At 50.2% G+C, this 24768-nt stretch overlaps 1 protein-coding gene across 2 annotated transcripts in view; it reads right to left on the bottom strand.

Annotated features, from left to right (window-relative positions):
• Positions 1–20283, bottom strand: part of PIK3R6 (phosphoinositide-3-kinase regulatory subunit 6) — a 37955-nt gene extending 17672 nt beyond the window's left edge. The window contains exons 1-8 of one of the 2 annotated variants that reach the window (XM_041000318.1): positions 20147–20283; positions 9536–9635; positions 4069–4152; positions 3589–3680; positions 3141–3209; positions 2522–2654; positions 2284–2353; positions 820–1003 (exon numbers count right to left, since the gene is read on the bottom strand). In XM_041000318.1, coding sequence (XP_040856252.1) covers positions 820–1003; positions 2284–2353; positions 2522–2654; positions 3141–3209; positions 3589–3680; positions 4069–4152; positions 9536–9548 — 645 coding nt within the window. In that variant the 5' untranslated portion in view covers positions 9549–9635; positions 20147–20283. Of the gene's footprint in view, positions 1–819; positions 1004–2283; positions 2354–2521; positions 2655–3140; positions 3210–3588; positions 3845–4068; positions 4153–9535; positions 9636–20146 lie in introns of those variants that run through there. The other variant, XM_041000319.1, reaches the window with a different exon arrangement.
• Positions 20284–24768: the final 4485 nt, after the last annotated feature.

The following is a 24768-nucleotide window of genomic DNA, read 5'->3' as shown; positions in this document are numbered from 1 at the left end:
AAGAAAGGATCCAAGATGCAGGGTTCAGACTGTGGAACATTCCAGATGGAATACAACAGGTGGAAAAGCAGTGGGCTTACTTAATGCCTTCTCATGACCAAGCAGGGTCTGAACCACAGTGTGGGGACAAGGCCCAGTCCCCTGCCCCCACCTTCCTAGGGCATTAGAGGCAGGGCACAGCTAAGCCCTCGCAGGCACCCTTCTCCCTTCTGGGTGCCAACCCTCAGCTAGACTATCTCCAACCTGCAGGATCTTTTGGTTGGCGAATGGAGTAGGGGTTGAGTCAGAGAGAGAAAAGCTGAGCAACAAACGAGTGTTGAAAAGAGCCTAAATGTGCCTCAACAGGATGGGGTGGGGGTGCTGGTTGAGGAAATGAGGACATGGCCCTAAGCAAGAAGGTTAAACAAAGGTTACAAGTGTGGGTTTCCATATGGCCAATATCCAGTGATACAGAAAAGGAATATACACAGGTGTACATGCATCATATAACACGGTTTAGAGCTCAGGATCTTGGTTTGTGATGGAGTTAGAAGTCCTGGAAGGCACCTGAAGGCTGTTTGATATCAGAGAGATGTGGGTTCAAGTCTGGCTCAGTCATTTTGCATGGGATGGTGAGTAGCCCACCCTCATCTCTGCCTAATTGAAAATCCTGCTTTCTTCTTCAGCTTATGTGCAATATTCCACATTTACCTACTAAACACTTACTAAAAGGATGAGCTTCTGACTTGGGCAGTGAAGGTGACATGAAACTGCAGGAGGAGGAGCAGTGTGGGTGGTGGGCAGGAAGTTGCAGGGCTCTGGGGGACGGGCATCAGTTACCTGCAGCTTCTGGTGTAGGGCAGCCACGTGGCAGGCCTCACCCAGGGCCGCCTGCAGGGCATGGGCGACCACGTGGCGCATGCAAGCCTCGGGCGACTGTTGCACCTGGGCGGCTTGGATCTCCAGCAGCAGGGCGCTACACACTGAGGCTGACACCAGCTCGGGATCCACAAACAGGAACACTCTATGGGCAGGGAGAGAAGGGGACGGGAGGCTGGTTAGGATGACTGACTGCCTGCCTGTGGGGGCTGCAGGGGTGGGCGCCGCCCCCTTGGAACTTCTGATTTCAGCGTCTCTAGGTGGGGCTACCATGGGAGCAGTGGGGACTGTAGCAAGTGAGAGTGTACACAGCTTTCATACCAGGGGCAGACTTGCTCACCCCGTTGTAGCCCACTGACATCATATAGGGAGCCAGCCTGAATGTCAGGCCTAGGAAAGCTCCCCACCTACACACAATGGAGCTGGCACCATGACATAGTATGCTAAGCTTCTGCTTATGGCGCTAGAATCCTACATGGAACCGGTTGGAGTCCTGGCTGCTCTGCTTCTGATCTAGCACACAGCTAATGCACCTGGGAAAGCAGCAGAGGATGCCTCAAGTGCTTGGGTCTTGAAACTATGTGGGAAACCCAGATGCTCCTGGTTCCCAGCGTTGCATCTGCCCAGCTCTGGCTGTTGTAGTCACTTGCAAAGTGAACCAGCAGATAAAATCTCTCTCTCTGTCTCTTCTTATCTCTCTTTCTGTAACTCTGCCTTTCAAAAAAAAAAAAAAATCCGGTTCCCTCTCTTAGCACCCTGGCCCAGTGGCCGTGTCATTCTCTAGGAGGGACCCTGAATCCTGCCTGCCAGGACTGGAGTGCCAAACCACGAGTGAGTCCCAGACCTTCATATCTCCCTCATCACACCAGAAAATCAACCTCACCACCTTCCCATTTGCCCTCTTTAATGCTAACTCCCCTCCCTCTGGAACCCAGCATCCCAAACTTCAGACAAAAGCTGTAACAAGTCAACAGGAATGCCTGCAGAAGACGGAGGTGTATGCTCCAATGTCATGACCTTCCTCCCTACAAGAATAGTATGGCCACTCTGCCATCATGTCTGAAGCACTGGGCATGTGCAGGGGGCAGCTTCCAGACTGCACTGTGACCCAGGCTGCCTCTGCTGCCTAGTTGCTGGTCCAGGACTGAGACGGGAAGCAGATGCAACCACAGAGCTCCAGTGTGGCTGTGGGGCCATGTCCACCCTCTGCAGGTGAGCAGGTCAACTCTGAATCCAGTCCTATCCTTCCTCCAGGGTTGACACAGACGTGGCTGGACCATCCTTGAACAGGGAGCCTTCAGGGCTAGAGAGCCAGATGTCTTCTCAATCCTGCCTCTGCATTTGCCCCCTGTCTGGAGGGTGGCCATCCATCCCTCCCTGACCCCCATCCTCCCAGGGGGGCTGAGGGCAGGCTGAGCAGCTCACCTCTCCTGGTAGGGGTACAGTTCATTCATCAGGTTCTGCTCGGCAATGACCATCCTCTGGTACAGTGTTCCTGTGAAGCAGACCCCATCAACCAGCCAGTTCCTGACCCTCGGATTGCAGGTCTCAGCATCCTGCAGAAGGTGCTAAGATTTCCTGAGGTCTCGGAGGAGGAAAAGGCCAGAACCCTGGGAAGGACTGGTGTTCCCACATGGAGGCCCGGCTGGCTGGCAGCTCTCACCTGGGACGGCCGTCTCGGTCTTCAGTCTGACGGCGCAGTCCAAAGCCACAGTGCAGTAAGGAGTGGGAAGGGTCAGGAGCCTGGTGCAGAAGGCATAGGTCCTCTGGTAGAGTTCCCCGGGGATGCCTGTGGCCTGGGGCAGAGGGGGCAGTTGGGGCATGCAGGGTCCTGGGTGGGGTGGGAGTTGCAGGAAGAGAAGTCGGGCTCCCTGGCTCCCTCCCAAGCCACACCTTTCAGCCCCCTTCCGCCAGCATCTCTTGTGCCTGCACCACCCGGAAGCGTGGAGGAATCCATGGCCCAATGCCTCCCTGCAATTAGGTGGTCCTCCGTGTCCCCCCAGGCTTCCCATGTTCCTGTGGTTCTCCATCCTGCATGCCTGGGGGTTACATTTCTAGTCTCTTCCCTTCCATGCTGCCTCGACTTTCCCATTGTCTCCCCAATCCCATGTCTTCATTGGCTGGTGCCAGAGAACCGGTCAGGAGCAGGCAATGCAGAGATTTTCCCAGACTGACTCTGGGGCACAGCTGGGTGGGTGCACAATGAAGGGAGATGCCAGTGCCCAATCTAGCTCCATGGAGGCCATCACTACCACGTGGGCATCCCCTAGTCCTTGGCTCACCTTTGTGAGCACGTACATGAGCGTATGCAGCAAGGGGATGATCACGTGTCGCTGGTCCTCGCTTTCAGCCTGGAAATCAGGAGGCCAGGGGACATTAAAGGGTCAGGGGTCAGGGCGCTCCAGGGCTGTGGGGCGGGCAGGTGGGAGATGGCATGCAAGGTGGTGACCATTATGCCAAGGGGAGAGGAAAGGTCAGTCTGCCTGAGACCAGGGGCGGGAGGTGCAGGGAGCTCCACAGGGGAAGGGCAGCAGTGACTCAGGCAGGAACTCAGATGCAGCACCTCCCACACACCAAGCCTTCCTTCTGCGTGGGCACATGAGGAAGACGTGTTGCGTCAAAAGTCACACCCACGAGTGACCAACATTGGACTGGATCCCTAGCCCCATAGGCCTCTCACTTTCACCTGTACCACCACCTCTCCCCACCTATATAAACCTGGGGACCCACCTTCTCCAGCTCCCTCAGCAGAATACGGACCAGCATCGGACTCTTAGTAGGATCTCGCTCAACCTTCTTGTGCAGGGACCATCTCCACATGCCTGGAAAGTTAGTTGGGGGCGGGGATCCATCATGACCAGGAGCCCCTGGTCATAACATTGACCAGTCCTGGGTCTGAACTCGCAGCCAGCGCTTGGCTACAAGTGAAAGCGGTTGGTGGGTTGTGATGAGATGCAATAGGGACAACAGCCACATACAGGCGGCTTTCAGAGTGGCAGGTGTGTGCCCTGAGGCCAAAGTGGAGCTGGAGAAGGTGGCTAAGACAGGAGGTGGCAGATGCACAGTGCATTCTGCCACGCTTGCTGGGATGGGAGTGGGACTTGAACCGGGGAATAGAGAAGCCTGTTGGGTCCTTTAGGCCCCAGGAGTCTCCAGCAGGAAGGAGGGTAGGGCTGGGGTCAGGGAGGCTGTGTGTTCACTATCTCCTACCTTGGTTGCTCTGCAGGGCCGGGACCTGGGCGCTGAGCTCCCGGAGCACAGCCTGCACACTCCTCTGAAGATCCAGCTCCACATCTGTGTGGGATTGGGGGGCACTTTAAGGCCAGGGATTTTGGTATGCAGCCCTCCTGGCCCCACCCTTGCTCTCACCTCCCTCCACCTCTATCCCCCAAAGTGTCCCCAGCTCCCTTGCCATGAGCCTCAAGGGGTGCCCCCCAGAGTTCTCTGTTTAGAGCTGAGAAGGCAAGGAGTGTAGGGGCTAGATTTCTGGGTTCTTTGTAGAAGCTGGCTGAGGTGTGGGATGCACAGTAACTTCCCTTTTATCTGTGGTTTCCATGACCTGTGGTCAACTGCAGGCCAAAAATGTTAAGTGGAAAATTCCAGAAGCAAAACAATTCATAGGTTTTACATTGTACTCTGTGATCCCGTCTCTCACTCTGTCCACACTGGGCTGTGGTTCGCCCCTCTGTCCTGGGTGTCCGTGCTGTATATGCTACTCCACATCCTACATTAGTGACCCAGGACCTGCCTTGGTTCACAGATCCACTGCCACGTTATCCTAGGACTTGTGTTCTAGTGGCCTTTATTGGGACTAATTATGGCCCCAAAGGACAAGAGGAGAGATGCAAGGGAGACACTAAGGCACAAAAAAGAGAAGGGTAAGAGATGGGAACATGACCTGGCAGTTAGGCCACATCCCATACGGAAGTGCCTGGGTTTGAATTCTGGCCATGATACGCATCCTGGGAGGCAGCAGATGATGACTCAAGCAGTTGAGTCCCTGCCACCTGTGTGGGAGACTTAGATTGAGTTCCTGGCTTCTTTGTTCAGCCTATTCCCATCCTGGCTATTGTAGACACGGGAAGAGTGAGACAACGATGAGAACTCTGTCTCTGCCAACTCCGCCATCCCCCAAATAAAAGTGGTAGGGTATGTTAGCTATGTAAAGTTACAGGACATATAGGGTAAAGAATGCAGGGTAAAAACATCAAGTTGTAAGTCCTAGTTCAGTACTTCCAGCACATACTGGGGCATCTTGGGACATATCCCTCACAGATAAGGGGAATTTTTATATAACACAAAGTAAGGTGAGTTGACCCACAAGCTATCTTAAACTTTCAGTGGTTATACATTGATATTCATGTGTGTTGGGGAAAAAAAAATCCTGGTGACTAATTCTTCAGTCCACGCATGAAGGTAAATATTTAAAAGTCTGTGGAGAAGGAAATATCAAACACTGAGATGGGTGATAATGAAGACTGTCTCCTTGACCCAAACCTTCCCCAGGTTCTTTGGAGCCCTCCTTTCCCACTAGGACTTGACCTAACCCCTGTCCATCTTGTCACTGGCCTGCCCAGCCCAGTATGAGCAAGAATTCTGCAAAGTCAGTTCAGAAAGGAACCCGGCCCCGCACCGACTCCTGCAAAGCTGATCAAGTCCTTCTTTCTACACCCACTGGTGTATGAGAATTTACCCTTCCTCTAGCAAGAATCCTTTTAGGGCAGTTTAGCAGAAAGGCCCCTACCCTTGACCTTGACCTCTCTCTCCCTACTGATCCCAGTTCAGCAGCTGAGGAACACGCCTTCCTTTTCCCTGTGGGGAGTGGGGCTTGTTCTTGCTCCCCTATTACAATAGTCTCCAATAAGGTCTTCCTTATGGTGACAACTGTCGAAACAGTATTTCCTCTAGTGGTGATGTTTTGGTGTGGCAAGAACAGGGAACTAGCCCCAGAAGAAGCCACAGGCACTTGAGAGTGTTGGAACCCTGAGGATGCACCTTGCTGGGCTCCCACTCTGGGGAGTCTCACTGACCAAGATCCCGGTTTACTGAGCTGTGAAACTTGTGGCTCCTCCTTGCTGAATTGCACTCCCCAGCCAATGCAAAGTGCAGCAAGGATTGCAAAGGAGGCCCTTCTGAGAGAGAGAGAGCTTTCCCCAAACACCTCCCTGAGCTTGTCTTAAGACTTCCTGTCAATCCTAGACTTTTCCACTCAAGTCTTTCTCCCTTTCTCTGCTTTTTGGAGGAAGAGCATCAGAAACACTTCCCTACACAACTGATTCCTGTGTGCAGTGAACTAGGAATTTGCCTTCATAGGTGTGTGTGTGTGTGTGTGTGTGTGTTCTCCTGTTGCTATGCAACACAAACCACGGGCCTCAGCTGTTCCCCTTTGACTTGGTTGCCAGGGAACTTACAACCCGATCAGAGCTCGGTTCCAGTCAAGAGGACCGGGGGAGGACAGTGTGGAGGCACACAGCTCCCCAGCTCTTCATGGTTCCCAGTCTCCTGGCTTTGCCCATTCATATCCTCTACAGGTCTTGGCAGGCACCTGACTTTGAGACCCTAGGTAGCTGACTAAGTCAACTTGACTGTAGTGTCTAAGACAGATTGGGATGGAGGCTGCTGGTTTTTGTTAGAGAGGAGGATGGAGGCCCAGTTCAAGGGTTTTGAGGTTGGGCTCACCCAAAACTGTGAGGACACAAGAGTTATGAAGTGTTGGGGAATGAGGAAGATTGGGGCTAGCTGGGGGACAGTGTGCCGGTGGTAGCAAAGATCTGATAAACACTCCACACCGTGTCTGTGAATGCCTCTGCCAGGCACAAGAATGCAGCTGCTCCCAAGAGAGCTCCCTAGCCCCGTTTGGGACATGCAAGCCTGGCCACTACAATTCTGGGGGCTGCAACCCCAGCGGATAGAAGAAGGCAACAGCCCCGTCTTCTACCACCTAACTTTCTCACATGTTCTCAAGGTGGGGACAAGTATCTCAAAGTAGAGATGTTGAAATTTAGGCTGACCTTGGAAAATGAGAGCTAGAAACTGGATTGCATTTGATAAGCCCAAGAAAGAGACGGAATACTCATGTGTCTCGGGGTTGTTGCTGTGCAATATACAAGCCTGCATCATAGCTGTCATTCTCTCCATCCACAGGGTGTTTTAAAGGCTGAGTTGTCCTCTCGTGATTCAGACCCCCCAGAGGATGCCTGAGACAACAACTAGCAATGGGCCCTGTAGTGAGGGCGTTGTTCTCCAATACATGCATAAACAGGAGAAGGTGTAGCTTATAATGGTGGCACAGGAGCAGTGGAACAACACCAATAACCAAATAAAACAAGACAACATACTGCAGGGCTGGGGTTGTGGTGTAGCGGGTAGTCACTGCCTGTGACACAAGAATCTCCAATGGGTGCTGCTGGTTCATGTCCTGGCTGCTCCACTTCTGCCCCAGATTCCTGCCAGTGGCCTGAGACAAGTACTGGGAGATGTTCCAAGTGTTTGGGTCCCTGCAACTCACATGGGAAACCGACACGAAGCTCATGATTTCAGCCTGGCCTAACCTTGGCTGTTGCAACAAGCTGTGAAATCAACCAGCAAAGGGAAGTTACCTTTCTCTTTCTGTGTAACTCTGACGTTTAAGTCAATACATAAAGTCTTGAAAAAGAAACTCACTATGCTCAAACAAAAGGTTTGAATGTGGTCTCTTGATCTCAAAATCTTAGTATATTTTTGCCTTTTCATTTATAAGAAAAGCTTAACATTTTTCTTTGGCATATCTAATTGCCAGTATCACAATTCCTTACACGTGTGGCTATGAACAAATAAAATAAAGGTTATGTGAATACCAATATTTTATTTTCTAAAAATGTATTTATTTATTTTTATTGGAAACTAAGATTCACAGAGTGACAGAGAGAAAGATCTTCCGTCCTCTGGTTCACTCCCTAAGTGGCTGCAATGGCCAGAGCTGAATCTGAAGCCAGGAGCCAGGAGCCTCCTCCACGTCACCCACACAGGTACAGGGTCCCAAAACTTTGGGCTGTCTTCTATTGCTTTCTCAGGTCACAAGCAGGGAGCTGGAAGGGAAGTGGAGCACCCATATGGGATCCTGGTATATACAAGGCAAGGACCTTAGTCACTAGGCTACCAGCTCAGGCCCACCAATGTTGTATGGCAATTTTTATCACTGAGATGGCTGCCAAGAGACCAACAAGTGGTGGCATACAGAGCATGGATAAAGGCATGGCTCACATCCTGGGCAAGACTGAGCAGGGCGGGGCAGAGCAGGTGAGAGTTGATCACTTTAGTTAGAATGGTATGCAACTTAAAACTGGTGTTGCTTTCTAGAAGTTTTCATTGAATGTTTTCAGCATTGACTTAGGGTAATTGAAATTGCAGAAAGTAAAACCGTGCATTCATATTGCTCTGCCCTTTCTGGTGTCTAGTGCTTCAGTTTCTCTTTTCTGTTTGGTCACTTAAAAAAAATTTGGTAGGCCCAACATGATGGCCTAGTGGCTGAGTTCTCGCTTTGCATCTGCCAGGATCTTATGTGGGTTCCAGTTCTAATCCCGGCTGCTTCGCTTCCCTTCCAGCTCCTTGCTTGTGGCCTGGGAAAACTGTTGAGGATGGTCCGAAAATCTGGGACCCTGCACTTGCGTGGCGGACCTGGAAGAAGCTCCTCACTTCTGGCTTCGGATCATCAGTTCAGCTTCGACCATTGCAGCCACTTAGGTGAACCAAAGGAGGGAAGATCTTTCTCTCTGTGAGTCTACCTTTCCAATAAAAAATAGATGAATTTTAAAAAATTGGCTACCTCAATTTTTATTGCTTGTGTCTGGCACATGTCTCTTCCTGAAAGACAATATGACATGGGTTCATTGATATAATGGAAGTAAGCGGCGACAGGTAACCCCAAAGGTGAAGATGCCTGACCTCATATCAGCTTCCTGATAATACATATCCAGGGAGCCAGCAGGTGATGGTTCAAGTGTTGGTTCCTACTCCCAGTATGGGAGCCTGGATGTTCCTTGTAATCACACAGATCACGCTCCCGTCCTGGCTTTGGCACTATACTAACTCGTGGCTTTGTGAGTCAAGTCCTCAGCCCTCCGAGCCTTAGTTTCCCTTCCAGACCAATGTAGAAAGTTCTGGTGACATGGTCTCCCTTCACCAGATTCTTCAGACACTTCCACGAGGCAACCATAGTGGAATCATTCAGAGCTTGGACACTGGGGCAAGGTCACCGAATTCAGATCCTGTGACCTAGCAACCCTTATGTGACCTTGGGGGGAAAAAAATATGCCTGCCATTGCTGTGCCTCGGTTTCCCCTTTCTGCAAAACAACCCTTGCTCGGTGAGTGAGTGTTTGCCAGGTGCTTTTGTCACTCCTTGTCATTCTTTTGTCACGTGCAGTCTGGGTGTTTGCTGAATCCTCACAGCGTGTGGTGTTATACCCCGGCTCCTCTCGTTCTTCCTGTCGTCCACCTCAGTGGCTGCAAGCAGTCAGGACCTCTCCTAGCAGGTGTATGGGTGTCCCTCCGTCAAGATGTCCTCAAACCCAGGCAATGGAGTGGGGGTCAGGTGGTCCTGCCAACCCTGGGGATGCTCCCCTGCCACCTCACATGTAAAGGGCCTGTCCCACTGAGCAGTCAGGCCGGCTAGACCCTACTTCTCCAACCACACTGACCTGAGCATTCCATGGGAGGCTGTGGGGTGTGAAGAGGATGTGGTCACCTCGAGTAGCACAGCGGCAAGAAGACTGGTTACGTTTCTGCACAGCGCTAGTTCTGCAAAAGAAGAAGCCGAATCAGGGGTGGGAAGGTGCAGAAAAGGTGTTTGAGACATGGAGACCCCTAGGGACCCCAGCTCTGCAGCATGATCCCACAGGGATCTGGAGATATTTAAGAAATACTGAAATATTTGCATGAGGGGAAGTCCAGAGCTATTGAAGAAATACAGTTGGCTTCACGCACATAAGTTTTACGTCTGCAGATTAAGCCAATCAGGGTTCAGAAAAAAATATAGTCTCTATGGTAAGAACAGGTAGGCTTGTTTCTCTTCATTATTAACTAGACGAGGCAGCATAACCATGATTTATATCACATTAGGTATCATAAGTAATTGAGAAATATTTAAAATACATGGGAGAGGATCCTGTGTGGTAGCCTAGTGGCTAAAGTCCTTGCCTGGCATGTGCCAGGAACCCATATGGGTGTCAGTTCATGTGCCGGCTGTTTCACTTCCAATCCAGCTCCCTGCTTGTGGCCTGGAAAAGCAATAGAAAATGGCCCAAAGCCTTGGGACCCTGTACCCATGTGGGAGATCTGGAAGAAGCTCCTGGCTCCTGGCTTTGGACTGGCTCAGCTCTGGCCAGTAAACAATAATTTTTTTTTTAATATATGGGAGGATTGTTTCCCAGCCTTTTGACGAAGAGCAAGTGTAAAATACACGGGAGGGTGTGTAGGTTCTATGCAAACACTATGTCGTATTGCATAAGGGATTTCGGAATCCACAGGTTTTGGTACTTGCAACAGTCCTAGAACCCATCTCCTGTGGATACTGAGCAACGACTGCGAGCAATGCCTACATGGTACCCAGGATGCAGTGGCATTCTTTTAAGCATTTAAAGGTTTATTTGTTTTTATTGAAAAGATAGATTTACAGAGACAAGGGGAGACATAGAGAAAGATCTTCCATCTGTCAGTTCACTCCCCAAATGGCTGCAGTGGCTGGAGCTAATGGGATCTAAAGCCAGGAGCGTCTTCTGGGTCTCCCAGAAGGCAGATGTAGAATCCTAAGGACTTGAGCCATCCTCTGCTGCTTTCCCAGGCCATAAGCAGGGAGCTGGAACAGAAGTGGAGCAGCCAGGATACAAACCTGTGCCCATATGGGATGCTGGCGCTTGCAAGCAGAGGATCAACCAATTGAGCCATCACACTGGTCACCTCTTCTAAGCCTTTGAAAGCTATCAATTCCCAACTATGAATATTGAACTTGTCAGGTAGGTGTTGTTCCCCACCCTGAAACTCTGCAAATAATGACGCAAGGTCAAACAGGTCGTAAAGGAAGGAATGAGAACTTGAGCTCAAACCACCTGACACCACAGCCTCTGCCCTTAGTCATGACCCCCAACCTCCCCACCATCATGGAGAGAGTTGTTCCCACGTCGTGCTCCCCAGGACAATGAGCCCAAACCCTGAAGAGCAGTAGAACCCCAGAACAAATCCAAGAGCCAGCTCTTTGCAGAGATAACAGGATATCAGATAATTAGAAAAACTAATCCAAAGAGAAAATGACAGGATTGGGAGTGATGCATGTCACATGTGAGGGAACTTCAGAGTTTGGGGGAAAATGGAATGAATAATAAAAAAAAAATAAGTTGAGCTTTTCAGCAGGAGCTCCCTCAAGTTTGAGAAATCTTTGGAAGTGATGACAGCTGCCTTTTAATCCCTCCCTAAAGAACAAAAACTGGGACTTGAACTATGTCCACACACTTTTTTTTTTTTACAATTTTAACTACAGAAAAATTTTCTACTAATAGAAATATTTTCCCTATAGATGTATTTATTTATATTGGAAAGGCAGATGTACAGAGAGAAGGAGATACAAAGAGAGATCTTCCATCTGCTGGCTCACTCCCCAAGAGGCTGTCACTGCCGGAGCTCAGCCAATCCGAAGCCAGGAGCCAGGAGCGTCTTCCAGATCTCTCACACCGGTGCAGGGTCCCAAGGCTTTGGGCCATCATCCAATGCTTTCCCAGGCCACAAGCAGGGAGCTGGATCGGAAACAGAGCAGCTGGGACACAAATCGGTGCCTATGTAGGATCTTGGCACATGCAAGGTGAGGATTTAGCCACTGAGCCATTGCACCCGATCAAAACTTCTTCTTCTTTTTTTTTTTTTAATAAGGGGGAAAAGAAGTCACAAGGATCTAAATCCAGACAATCAGCTGGAAGCGGAATGATTTTCCATACAAGCTCCTGCTCCATCATGCACAGGGCAGCACCCACCCAACATATCTGGTGAATGAAGAAAGGGGAAAAACTTTGCCAAAAGCCACCAGGGCTACAGCTCAGACCTCAACTTCCAGTGTAGGCTCCTGGTCACTTCCCCTGCCGTTTACCCACCTTCCTGTCTCTCACCAAGCCCCTCCATTAAAACAAACACACGAGCGATCAGCTTCTCTCCAAGTGAAAGTAGTTAAACATGAACATCCAGGGGACTTGAACTAGGCAGCCAAGGTGGTAATTGTGGAAAGTGGTCATGCCTCTGGATGATGTATTTGTTGTTGTTTTTCATTTGAGAAGCGACTGAGAGAAACGAGGAGAGCCCCTATGAGCTGATTTCACTCCCCAAATGTCTGCAACGGCTGGAGTTATGCCAGGTCAAAGCTGGCAGCCAGGAACTTAATCCAGGTTTCCCACAGTAGTGGTGGCTGGGACTGCAATGCAGGCACCTGATACAGAATGGGAGTGGTATCTTTACCAGTAGGCCAAGAGGCATCTGCCACCTGGCTTTTAATTGAAAAGAAAATTCTAGAAGCTTTCATAATTGTTACCAGAAGCCTCCTTCCTCATTCATTCATTCACTAAACATTTAATTGGCATTTGTGTAGATTAAGTAGGGAATGCTTTGCACTCCTACCAGTTCCTCCCACTGCTGCCCTCAGTCAGCAGCTTCCTGTCTTTGCGGGCTGCTGACCACATTGTGTGAGGGAAGAGCCCCCGGGGACAAGCTTGCACCTAGACAAGAAATGGAAACAGTGGAACCCAGTTCATTCTCAAGATATGTCAGCATCTCAATCCGTCTCCCCTTCAGCAGTGGCCTAAATCTCTTGGGAGATGAGGCCAGTTCTTTTTTTAAGCACCAAGCCATACTTCCTGAGGGGAGCTGCCATAAATCACTGGGACCACCGGTGGATGAGGGCAGCCTCTGTCCGACCCACAGCCCCTGCGTTTGGATTTCTCAGGTCTGAGTCCTCCTTTCAGCAGGTGCACAGGGTGGTGAAGGGGAGCTGCGGTCCAGCCGGAAGGGCAAGATTTGTAATCCTTCCAAACAGGCACAGGTTACAATTTATGTGCTTAGAAGACGTGTTTTGCTGTATTCTAACAAAAGCACCTTCAGCATTGGCTGCAGCCCGTCCCCTAGGCACCTCTGCTATTCCACCCAGCTTGCTGGGGGCTGGGAGGTCAGGCAAGCATACACCATTGGCCGTCCTGTATCTCCACCGTGGAAACGAACCCACAGAAGTCATGTTGGAAAGGGACCCCCAAATTCCTAACTGTGGACTTGGGTCTCTGATGCCCTCTTGGGTTCTCTCTCTCTCTCTCTCCCTCTAGTTCTATAAGCATTTTAGGGATGGCTGAAATTGCCAAGTCATTGAAAGAACAATTACAAAGCAACAACCCCATGGCAGAAATTATGCAAGATCCAAGAGTTTAGAGCTGAGTGGATGAGACACAGTCCTTGTCCCTTGGAGCTGGTGGTGACTTATTAACAATTTCAGTGTGACCTCATTTGCCCAAGACCCATGGAAGCCTGGAATACAACACAAAGGCTCAGGCAAGTCAGGTTTGCTCTCTATCTCTCTGCTACAGCTGGGAAAACTGTTTTCTCCTGCCCGGAGCATCAGCACGCAGGGTTCCAGGTTGGAACCTCACACCAGTGTCCAGCCTGGTGCTCACGCCTTGGACTCAGATCCTATCTACACCACTCCCTTTTCTCAGCCCTGGTCTGCAGACTGTGGGTGAGACTTCTCAGCTCGCCACAGTCCCGTTGTTATGGAAATAAGATGACCAGAGATTCCATAGCCATTTATGGAAAGGAAAGGAAGTAGCCATTTCTTTACTCCGGAGGGCATTGGCAAACATTGTCTCTGATGGCCGAGCCATGGATGCAGGATTTCTGTGTGGGCAGGCGCAAGCACATGGGAAGATACAGAAGCTGGGACTCAGCTGTTAGCCTTGGACTGTTTACGACACAGTTCCCGACACTTTCTATTTAGTCAACATTTTATCTTAGTGTCTGGTGATACTGGGCTTGTCCCTCTTGATTCAGAGCAGGCTCATCTCCCCATATCTGCTATGCAAGCAATCCTCTACAAGACAAACGACCGAGCCTGTGTTTCTGTGAGGCTTCCCTGCAAGCCTATTTTTTCTCCTTCAACCCGAACCAACCCTGCATGACAAAACTCCACTTTTCCATTTTTATCCTCTATCTTCAATCCTCATTATCCTTGTCTGTCTACCAGAGGGTTTCAGAAAGTTCCTTGGGGGACCTGGTGTTGTAGCTAGTGGCTGAAGTCTTTGCCTTGCATGCACTGAGATCTCATATGGGTGCTAGTTCTAACCCTGACTACTCCATTTCCCATCCAGCTCCCTGCCTGTGACCTGGGAAAGCATTGGATGATGGGCCAAAGCCTTGGGACCTGGCACCCGAGAAGCAGACCTGGAAGAAGCTCCTGGCTCCAGCTGTTGCAGCCATTTGGGGAGTGAACAAGCAGACAGAAGATCTTTGTTTCTCCTTCTCTCTGTACATCTGCCTTTCCAATAAAAATAAATAATCTTGAAAAAAAAAGTTCCCTGAAAAAATGTGTGCTATGAAAAAGCCATGCATGACATTCAGTGTTGGGCTCCAAAATAGAGTTATCTTTTAATTCCATGTCCACAACTTTCATATCTATCCATCTATCATCATCTGTCCATCTATCTCTTACTGGCTTTTGTTCTCTGAAGTACAATGACTAACACACAAGACCCAACAAGGCCCCTATATACCTCAGATTTCACATAGGGGAACCCTAGAGACAGGACTCTGCCCAGCAGATTGTTAAAATTCACCTTTCACAGTCAAAGTCATGCATATATACAAATCTAAAAGGGGGTGATGAGCATTGTGGGTCTATCAAATTAAGCCTCCATTGAGGACACCTGTACCTCATACTGGGATGCCGGCTTGAGTCCTAACTGCTTCACTTCCCATCCAGCTCCCTGTTGATGCTCCTGGGAGGGTATTAGAAGATGGATCTAGTACTTGGGCCCCTTACCACCTATCTGGAGACCTAGCTGGAGTTCCTGGCTCCTAGTTTTGACCTAGCTTGAAGCTGGTTGTTGTGGCCATTTGGGGAGTGAACCAGTACGTGAAGATTTCTCTTGCCTCGTCACTCTGCCTTTCAAATAAATAAACAATCTAAAAGGCACTATTCAGCGAAACACATTGTCTGGACCACCGATTCCTTCCCCTAAAAAGGAGGAAAACCAAATCTGTGGCCGAGATTTAAAAGATTTCACAGAAAAGTGAAGCTTTCCAGACTTAACATCAGCGAAAACACCAGAAGATCTGGTAGCACTGGGGCTGGTGATGCTGAGTGGCAGGGCACCCCTGTGGCTGTGGAAGGGCCCCATGAGCCTCCTACGCCGGGGTGCCCTCCCCTTCCATGCCATCTATGATCCACAGAACTCGGGCAGTGACGGTGGCCACTGTCCCAGCACTCTCTGTTTGCACCATCATGTATGCTACCTGCTGGCTCTTGAAAGCAGACCCATTGGTGAACTATCAGCTGTACAATTCCTGGAAATATGCAGTATGAGAATATGAGGCATGCATTTCCAAAAATTTTATGCTAAAATATGTTTTTAACTATCTTTTCAGTAAACTTCTGGAAGCAGCCTTGTATTGCAGGTCAAGTCTCAGATCTCAAAAAGCTTGCTGCAGCAATCCTGCTGTGCACTGGCTTTACGGTTGCCTCACACAGCTCATAGGTCATTCAACAAATACATAGGGTACATTCTGGCACTTCCTCACTGCCCCTAATGCCTGCTGTTGTGCCTGTCATTGGAGTGGAACTCCATGAGGACAAAGACTCTGCTTTTAAATCTCTTTAAATGTTTATGAGAAAGAGAGAGCTCTCCCCCTTGTTGGTTTACTCTCCAAATGCCCATGACAGTCTCCTGCTGTGCTGTACCTAGGAGCCCGAACTCAGTCCTAATCTCCTATGTTGGGGGGCAGGGACCCAATCATTTGAGCCATGAGGCTGTCTCCCAGAGTCTGCATTTACAGAAAGATGGAGTCAGAACTGGGAATCGAACTCAGGACACTGATAGGGAAAGCCACTGTCTTACCCAATAGGCCCAATGCCAATATGCAGAGACTCCAGTTGGATCTCTGTTTGTGTCCCCGTTACTTGATGTTGCTGATAGTATGCCAAAGGCCCTTGGTCAATATTGTTGAATTAACAGGTGCCACTCTCAGGCAAAGGGCAGAGATTTGTAATCCTGCTGGGCAGAAGAGGGACAGAAGACAGATGGTGCAGATGCTTAGAGCAATGTCAGAGCAGATGGACACAAGTCCTCCAGGAAGTGAGTGACAGACGTAGCAGTGAGCACAGACACCCTGGCCGTGATGTCCACTTCCATCACTGCTGGAAGCTGACCCCTCCTTGGTCCACTCAGGCTGGCCCACATAACAACTGCTTCTCTGTCACAAAATAATGTGCAAGGTGCTGATGGACCAGTCGGTGTGTCAGCATGTAGATGCCCAGCACCCTGGGAGACACTCTGCTGACGCCCACGGCGGGGCCTCTCCCCTCTGGCTGCCTGCAGTGGCCCTTCATGGTCCCACTTTGTCAATACCCCTGGAGATCTACCGTTAAGTAACAGAAGACTGCAACAAGTTCATGGACTATGTAAACTATTTTTAAAATGTGCACATCTTTCAGAAAATGTTAGCATCAGAATAAACTTATCTTTGAATTCCAGGCACTGTCCCACAGACACCAAGTACAAAACTATGTCTGCAACTGAAAACTCAAGTAAATAGATGGATCCACCCATTCAGTGAATACTTCTTGAGCACTGTCTCTATGTCGGACACTGTTCTAGGTCCTAGGGTTATGAAAACTAATGGAAACCAACCAAAATATCTACTTTCTTGGGGCAGGTAAGATGTACACATCCCATCTTGGAGCGCCTGGTTTCAATAAGCAGCTCTGGCTCCTCAATCCAGCTGCCTGCTGATGCACACCCTGGAGACTACAGGCAAGAGCTCAAGCACTTGGGTTGCTGCCACCCACGTAGGAGACTGTGGCTGTAGAGCTCCTGACTCCTGGCCTCAACACAGCCCCCGACACTGTGAGCATTTGGGGAGAGAGCTTGTTTCTCTCTCTGGCTCCAGTAAATACAATGTAAACTTCCTCTCACTTTAACGGCTATGTAGTGAGATTGTTCATGGGCAGACAGTAAACCAGTTAGATTCCATATTAGATGATAAATGCTATGAAAGTAAAATTCAGAAGAGAAAGGTTTTGGAGATTAGAAGATGAAGTGTGATGATATAAATGTCTGTGGTTTTATTTAAAATATTATTATAGCTTGCCTCTAATGGTATGGAATGCAAAACGCTGCTGTGGTCCATGTACTCAAAGCAGCATGATTCAATCAGACTGATGAACATTTTGTTTAGTGTGTGGTGAGAACATCTGAAATTGATTCCCTCAGCAAAGCTGTAATCTACAATACTCCGTTACTAACAATAGTCACAGGCTGGGCACTGCATCTCAGGAAGCCCCTTCTTCCTGTCCAAGTAAAGCTTCAAGCCCTTTGGTTCACCTTTCTTCATTTCCCCTGCTCTCCGTGGGTGTGTGGGTGTCTCCTGAGGATGTGATGTTGGGCAGAAATCTGAAGTGCCCCAGGAAGGCAGCTAGGCAGGAAACTGTCCCCAGCCAAGAGAAGGGTAGAGACCAATGACACCTGGCAGAAGGGCACCTGGTATGACCAAGGTATAATAGGTGAGGGGATAAGAGGAGGGTGTTGGGAGATGGTCCTCTGTGGGTTTTTTTTTGTGTGTGTGTGTGTGTATGTGCATGGTGAGGGAGAGGGGCTGGCTCTGGCGTATTAAACAATATGGGAGTCGGTGGGCCCAGCGTGATGGCTCAGTGGTTAAATCCTCATCTTGTAAGCATCAGGATCCCATGTGGGTGCCGGTTCTAGTTCCAGCTGCTCTATTTCCCTTCCAGTTCCATGCTTGTGGACTGGGAAAACAGTAGAGGATGGCCCAAAGCCTTGGGGTCCTGCACCCGCGTGGGAGACCCAGAAGCAGCTCTTGGGCCTTTCAGCCACTTGGGGAGTGAACCAGTGGATGGAAAATCTTTCTGTCTCTCTTCCTCTCTGTGTATCTGCCTTCCCAATAAAAATTAAAATAAATCTTTTATTTTAAAAAAGCATTTTGAATTGGGAAATGAGAGAGAGAGCAGCTACTTCCTAATAGAAGGTAAAGCTATCCAGCATATTAGAAAGAATGCTTCCTTTCTTCCTCTCAGGGCAAAGCTTGGATAGATCTGTGTGCAGCCCATCACGAAACCAGGGTTTCTTAAGGTTGGGGTTCCTTGGCTGGGACACACAGCAGCCACTGGATCGGACACTGTGCCGTCCTGAGGGACCTGATGTGTTGGCCCTAAGTAGAGTGTCCATGTGAGGTCTTTCACAGTCTTGACAGAGGGATGAGATGGGACCAATGAATAAAATGGGATGCAGAGAGAAGTTTCCTTAAATATAGAACATTAGCCATGACTAGGCAACTGGACAGAAACATACACACACACAAAGCTGGGTGCTGCCCCATGACTGACCACAGAGGCTGTTGTGAGTTAAGCTCCTGCTTGTAACACCCGCATTCTGGTTTGAGTCCCAGCTGCTGGCTTGTGACCCAGCTCCCTGCTGATGCACCTGGGAAAGCAACAGAAGAGGGCCCAAGTGCTTGAGCCTCTGCTGCCCACATGGGGAGACCCAGCAGAAGCTTCTGGCTTTGGCCTGGCCTCACTGCCAAGCTATTTCACAAATGAACCAGTGAATTGAAAATCTCTAACAAGTAAATCTTTAAACAAACGAACAAGTGGTGCTTTGTATTCAGTGGAAAGAAACACATGGGAGCCTTCTGTGTACTGTATCTGATAGCTGTATCTGGTATACCATAACACAGGGACTAATTTTATAGTAGAGGGGGGGTTGAGGGGGAGGAGTTGCGGAAGCTGGGCTGGGGTACTGGTGCAGGGGGAGGTGTAGTCTCTAGGTCCCCTGTCCAGCCTAGCTCACATACCCTGGCTACAGGGCCACGCCTAGGGGACAGAGCCCTTGGGGAGGGGTTTGCCTAACATGCTCCTCCCACTGGAATAGGAAATAGGGGTCAGGGAGAAATGAGAAGGCAGAGCTCTGAGGGGTCCCCTTCAGCCCCAGGCCATAAAGCATGTGGGGAGACTTTGTGAGACATCCCCAGGGGGCTGCAGCCTGCCCCCTCATGGTGTGGTGGTGGTAAGGGACAGGGCCGGCAGTAGGCAGTAGATGGGCCTGTTTCCTCAGCTGTGTCTGTCCCTGACTGGGAAGGAAACACCTGGATGTGAGGGGGTGGGCATTGTTCTGAGGGGCGGTCAGGGAGCCTCCACCCCACCCTGGGGTTTGGCCTGGCCACAGCTGGCCCTGGTCCCGCATCTGCAGGGGGTATCTCTCTCCCATTCTCCCTCTCTGGCACACCAGCCTCCCTTTCCCCCCTCGGGCATTTCATCCTCTACCTCAGTCACTTGGAGCCGTAGCTGCACCCCAACAGCGAACTCCTCACATCCTGAGCCCTGATCTGTCACAGGAGCCGCACCTGTGGGAGATGCTGACTCCTGGTGATAGTGATGGCGGGGTGTGTGTGTCTTGGGTGGGGGCGGTAGGGAGTAGCCAGATCAGGAGATAACAGGACGGCTGAGGTCGCAGGGGATCCTATAGGATTCACTTTAGTCCTAAGTCCTCAGTCTTAGGAGGGTTGCTTCATCTCCCTGAGCCTTGGTGTTCTGACCTGCACAATGGACTTTATGACAAACACCGTCCAAGGGCTCAGGAGGAAGAAATGGGCCTATGGTTGTAACTGCAGCGCTGGGCATACCCTGGTATGCAGGGATTTCAGTGCTTCTTTCTTTTGCTTTTCTTTCTTGGTTTTATTTTTCTTTCTTTATTTTTTGCACATGCAAAGTACTTTTTATGCCATTCCCCACCAACATTGGCCCATTCTCCTGTAGCATTGGTCCTATCATTGTTGGCAGGTACACGGTTTGAGGAGTAGGAAGCAGAGACTGTGTCCTCTCAAGAAAATGGGTGGACAGTCCAATAGCTCGGCTGGCCCAGGAGTCTCTGCATGACCCTCCTCCCAGGGTCCCCCATCACTGCCAGCACCCCTCCTCCTCCCCAGCTCAGCCCAGCCCAGCCCAGCCCAGCCCAGTCCCATTTCCCACCTCCCCCACCCCACTCCGCGGGGCCAGCACCCACCTTGGGCTCAGCCGCAGATATCCAGCTTCCAAGTCCTCCAGCGATGGGCTAGCTCCTCCCACGGACCGGCCTGGAGAGTCCCAAGGAAAACAGGGTGGCTTTGCTCATACACCTCCAGGCTGGAGACCGGCAGAGTGTGTGAGCATAGCTCCGGCGAGCTCTGTCCCTCCTCTTCCTTCCCCTTCCCCAAGGCCCTCGAAGCCCCTCCCAGGCACATCCTGCGGCCTCCGAGGCCCTCTCTACAGAAGAGTCTGCGGTCACTGGGTCACGGGTGCTTCTTCATTCTGATCTGGTGCAGCCAACGGTGAGCACCAGTGTCCAGAGAGTGCCGGCACTGCAGCAGGATCCCTACCCCCTCCCACCTCTGGTGCTGAGCTCCAGGCCGGTGCACCACCCTCCATCCCCAACTGAGACAGCCACATGTCCCCCAGGCACTGTGTCCCAGGCAAGTTCATTAATGGTCCCCACCCAACAAATCCCACTTCTCTTAGAATACAAATTTGGTTGTTGGACCCAGCGCGGTAGTGTAGCGGTTAAAGTGCTCCCATATGGGTGCCGATTCTAATCCTGGACGACCTGCTTCCGCTCCAGCTCCCTGCCTGTGGCCTTGGGACCCTGCACCCATGTGGGAGACTCGGAAGAAGCTCCTGGCCCCTAGCTTTGGATTGGCTCAGCTCCAGTCGTTTTGGCCGCTTGGGGAGTGAACTATTAGATGGAAGATCTTCCTCTCTTGTCTCCTCCTCTCTGTATATCTGACTTTCCAAATAAAAATAAATAAATCTTAAAATAGAAAAGAAACCTGGGTGTTACCCCAAAACTGCCCTCTGTCTTTCTCAGTGTATTGGAGCGGCACCTAGGCTTGTCACCACCTCAGGAATATCCAGTGTTTCTGTTCCCAAGGGTGTCCCCGCTTCACTTGGCAGGGGTGGGAAAGTGCTGGGGTCTGTGCAGTGGGTGTGGATGACACTAGGGAATAAAGAAAGTACCTCCTCCCCTGTTGGCAAGGCCACCAGGAGCTTCCAGCTGTATGGCAGGGCCTGGCAGATGTCTCTCCAACCGCCTCGATGCAGTCTCACCCCCTTTGCATGGGTGAAACTCAAGCACCCCACTAAGAATTCTGTAACCTATTGAGGCGTTGCTGTTTGCCCCTGTGAGATGGTTTTTGCATCTGATGTGAGCCTGGGAGTTAATGTTGCTGATCATGTCTTGGTGAGTGGGCCTTTAACAGTTTACACACAGGAGCACAATTAAGCCAATGCCGTTTCTGGACACCTTATTGTGTGCTTACCCATTGCCCCGGAATCTGGCCCAGACATGTAGCATGCCTTCTGGAAAATGGCTTGATAAATATCCTAAAAATTAATGGAAGTGATGGGAGAATGAGCGGAAACTGCTATAGCAATAAATAGAATTACGGTGACCTTAAAGGTTAGCCTGTCCTTGCAACTCTTTGGAGCATAGAAAATGTAGCTGCTTTAGCTACTTTTATAATTTTTTGGCTAGAGAAATTATAGGTTGCTTTCGTTAATATCATAGGGATATGCTTTTTTTTTTTTTTTTTAAAGATTTATTTTTATTATTTTTTATTGGAAAGGTGGATATACAGAGAGGAGATACAGAGAGGAAGATCTTCCATCCGATGATTCACTCCCCAAGTGAGCCGCAACGGGTCGATACTATGCCGATCCGAAGCCAGGAGCCTCTTCCGGGTCTCCCACGCGGGTGCAGGTTCCCAAAGCTTTGGGCCGTCCTCAACTGCCTTCCCAGGCCACAGGCAGGGAGCTGGAAGGGAAGCGGGGCTGCCGGGATTAGAACCGGCGCCCATATGGGATCCCGGGCGTGCAAGGCGAGGACTTAACCACTTGCGCCACCGCGCCGGGCCCGGGATATGCTTTTAATTGCTGTTAGTCTGCGGGGTTGTAGAGCCTATAGTTTTAGGGGTATTTAATGTTTGAAACTTTTTGTCTTGAATCTTTATGTCTTCCCTTTTGGTGTGTTTCTCCCATTGAGTGATAGGTAAGTTGTAGAAACAGAGATGTAGTGGGAATGTATTACTAATTAGTAGGTAACCGCATGTGCCTTGGCCTTGGAGTGCTGGCTGTCGCCCTGATGAAGAATGAATAATGGCTTGCTTTGAAGAAACTGATTATAGTAACATACAGATTGATCTTTAACAGTACCTGGTTGACCATGAAGTAAAAAATTAATTAATCAAATATCCGTGCATGCTGGCTTAGTCATAAGTAAAACATAGGACAATGAATGTTTGTGCAGAGGCTTGTGATGTGTCTGAGTAAATAAAAAGCACAGCTTCTTGAAATGTTGACAGAGGGCACCAAGTGACAGTGTCTATGTCTCTTTTTGCCGACTCCACACCCCCTTCTCGAGTTCCAGACTTGGCTGGAGCTGGCTTCCAGCAGGAAAGATCTCCCATTTGCTGGTTCACACCACCAGCACCCCAAAAAGGTTAGCAATAAATGAGACTGGACATCTCCAAACATCTGCAACACCTCTCTTTCTTTGGAAAGTCTCCTGGATGCCATGGTCTCATCCTGGTGCACCCACTAGGTAAGATGGCCCAGATAGGGAATGGCATGATGGCATAGCAGCTAAAATCCTCACCATGAACGCGTTGGGATCCCATATGGACGCCCGTTCTAATCCTAGTGGCCCTGCTTTCCATCCAATTCCCTGCTTGTTGCCTGGGAAAGCAGTTGAGGACAGCCCAAAGCCTTGGGATGGATCCTGCACCTGTGTGGGAGACCTGAAAGAGGAAACTGGCTCTTGGCTTTAGATTGGCTCAGCTCCGGCTGTGGCAGCCGCTTGGGGAGTAAACCATCAGATGGAAGATCTTCCTCTCTGTATATCTGCCTTTCTAAGAAAAAGAAATAAAGCCTAAAAAAGAGAGAGAGAGAACTAACATGTTATGAGCGCCTTGGTTCAGCTGTGCCTGAAACCCCACTGCTCAGTCTGCTCCTGGCCTGTTCCCCTACGCGACCCCACACACCACATCCCCTTTTAAATGAAACCTGTGTGCATCGGGTTTGTGTCACTTGCCTGCTTTGGGTCCGAGGAGTCACAGCTCTTTTTCTCCTGCAAGGACTTGCCTGTATTCTGTTAAGACATGTCATTCTGAAAAGGAAACAATTAAGGACCAAATCCAGACAAGTCAGTCACCACCCTGCAGCTCTGCCCCCTCCCACTTCCTTTGATGCTACCTTGCCCACCCCCACTCTCCCTCCACCCCACCCCACGCACATGTGACTGGAATCCCGTTCCACCTTGCACTTCCACACTAGAAGTTCTTCGGCACATGCCTGTCTAGTCCTCTCCCAGGCCCCAATCTGTTTAGATGAGCTGGGGCTAGGTTTCAGCAGTCTATCACAGGAAAATAGCATTTTAAGAGGAAGATCAGGGGCCCAATGGGGCCAGCGTGATGGCTCAGTGACTAAATCTTCACCTGCCATGCACAGTGGGGATCCCATATGGGTGCTGATTCATGCCCTGGTTGCTCCACTTACCATCCAGCTCCCTACTTGTGGCCAAAGCCTTGGGACCCTGCACCCACATGGGAGACCCGAAAGAAGCTCCTGGATCGTGGCTTTGGATTGGCTCAGCCTCAGCCATTGTGACCACTTGGGGAGTGAACCAGTGGACGGAAGAGCTTTCTCTCTGCATCTCCTTCTCTTTGCTAAATCTGCCATTCCAATTCCAATAAAAAGAAATGCATCTTTAAAAAAGAGACACACAGAGAGAAAGTTTGGTCCCTTGAATAAAGCAATTGAATGAATAAATGCGAGAATGCACAAAAGAGGGTCATAAGCTGGGAGAGGATAAAGGAATAATGTCTGAGCCCCTGCAGGCTCAAGGCGCAACAGCAGTCAGGCACGTGGCCACCTGCTTATCAGCTTCAGCCTCATGGCATCAGCATCGGAAATCACAAGCTGATGTCGGCCTCTTCAGGCTGACTGCTCTTCCTCTTATCATCAGCTGTGGCTTCTGCAACTGCCTCTGCAACTGCATTGGGTGTGGCATTCACGAGGGAACAGCTGGGAAACTCCAGACAGCTAATGAGCTGTGCCTGGCAAGGAAGAGCTGTGGAGGGCTTGCAGTTGCCAACCAGCCTAGACCAAAGGAGAGAGGAGCAGGAGGTGGATACAGGAAGAACCAAGGCACCGTACCTGCCCTCCATGTACCGCCCCTGTCCTCACCTAGGAGGGAAGATGCTGTCCCTTTAACCAGCCCCTGTGACTTCCTCCTCAGGCGCTGCTGCTTGTGAGGTTTGTGTAATCTGGGTTTTCCAGGCTATGCTGTTACCGGATTTCTCATCTGCCCTAGCCTCCCAGGGACAGTCCCTCTGCCCCCAGCCAAGCAGATGCAGAAAGAACTCAGAAAGGTGGTGTGCCTTGCATGTGTTGCACCAACTCCGATGGCCTGGTCTAATGATAGGAACAATGCCTTCCTTGAGTGACCAATGTCAGATGCAAAAGCAGAAGGCTTATCATCTGATACCCCTCCTCCTCCTGCTGCCAAGTGAGGGTGCCACCCACTCTCCCCAACTCCGACCCGCTTCCGTTCTGGGGACTGATTGACAAAGATTCTCCGATTGGCCTGTCACAGCC

This window comes from Ochotona curzoniae, unplaced genomic scaffold, assembly GCF_017591425.1.
Source record: "Ochotona curzoniae isolate NIBS_2020 unplaced genomic scaffold, NIBS_Ocur_1.0 scaffold_2453, whole genome shotgun sequence".
NCBI lineage: Eukaryota > Metazoa > Chordata > Mammalia > Lagomorpha > Ochotonidae > Ochotona > Ochotona curzoniae.
This window is presented reverse-complemented; position numbering and strand designations above follow the sequence as displayed.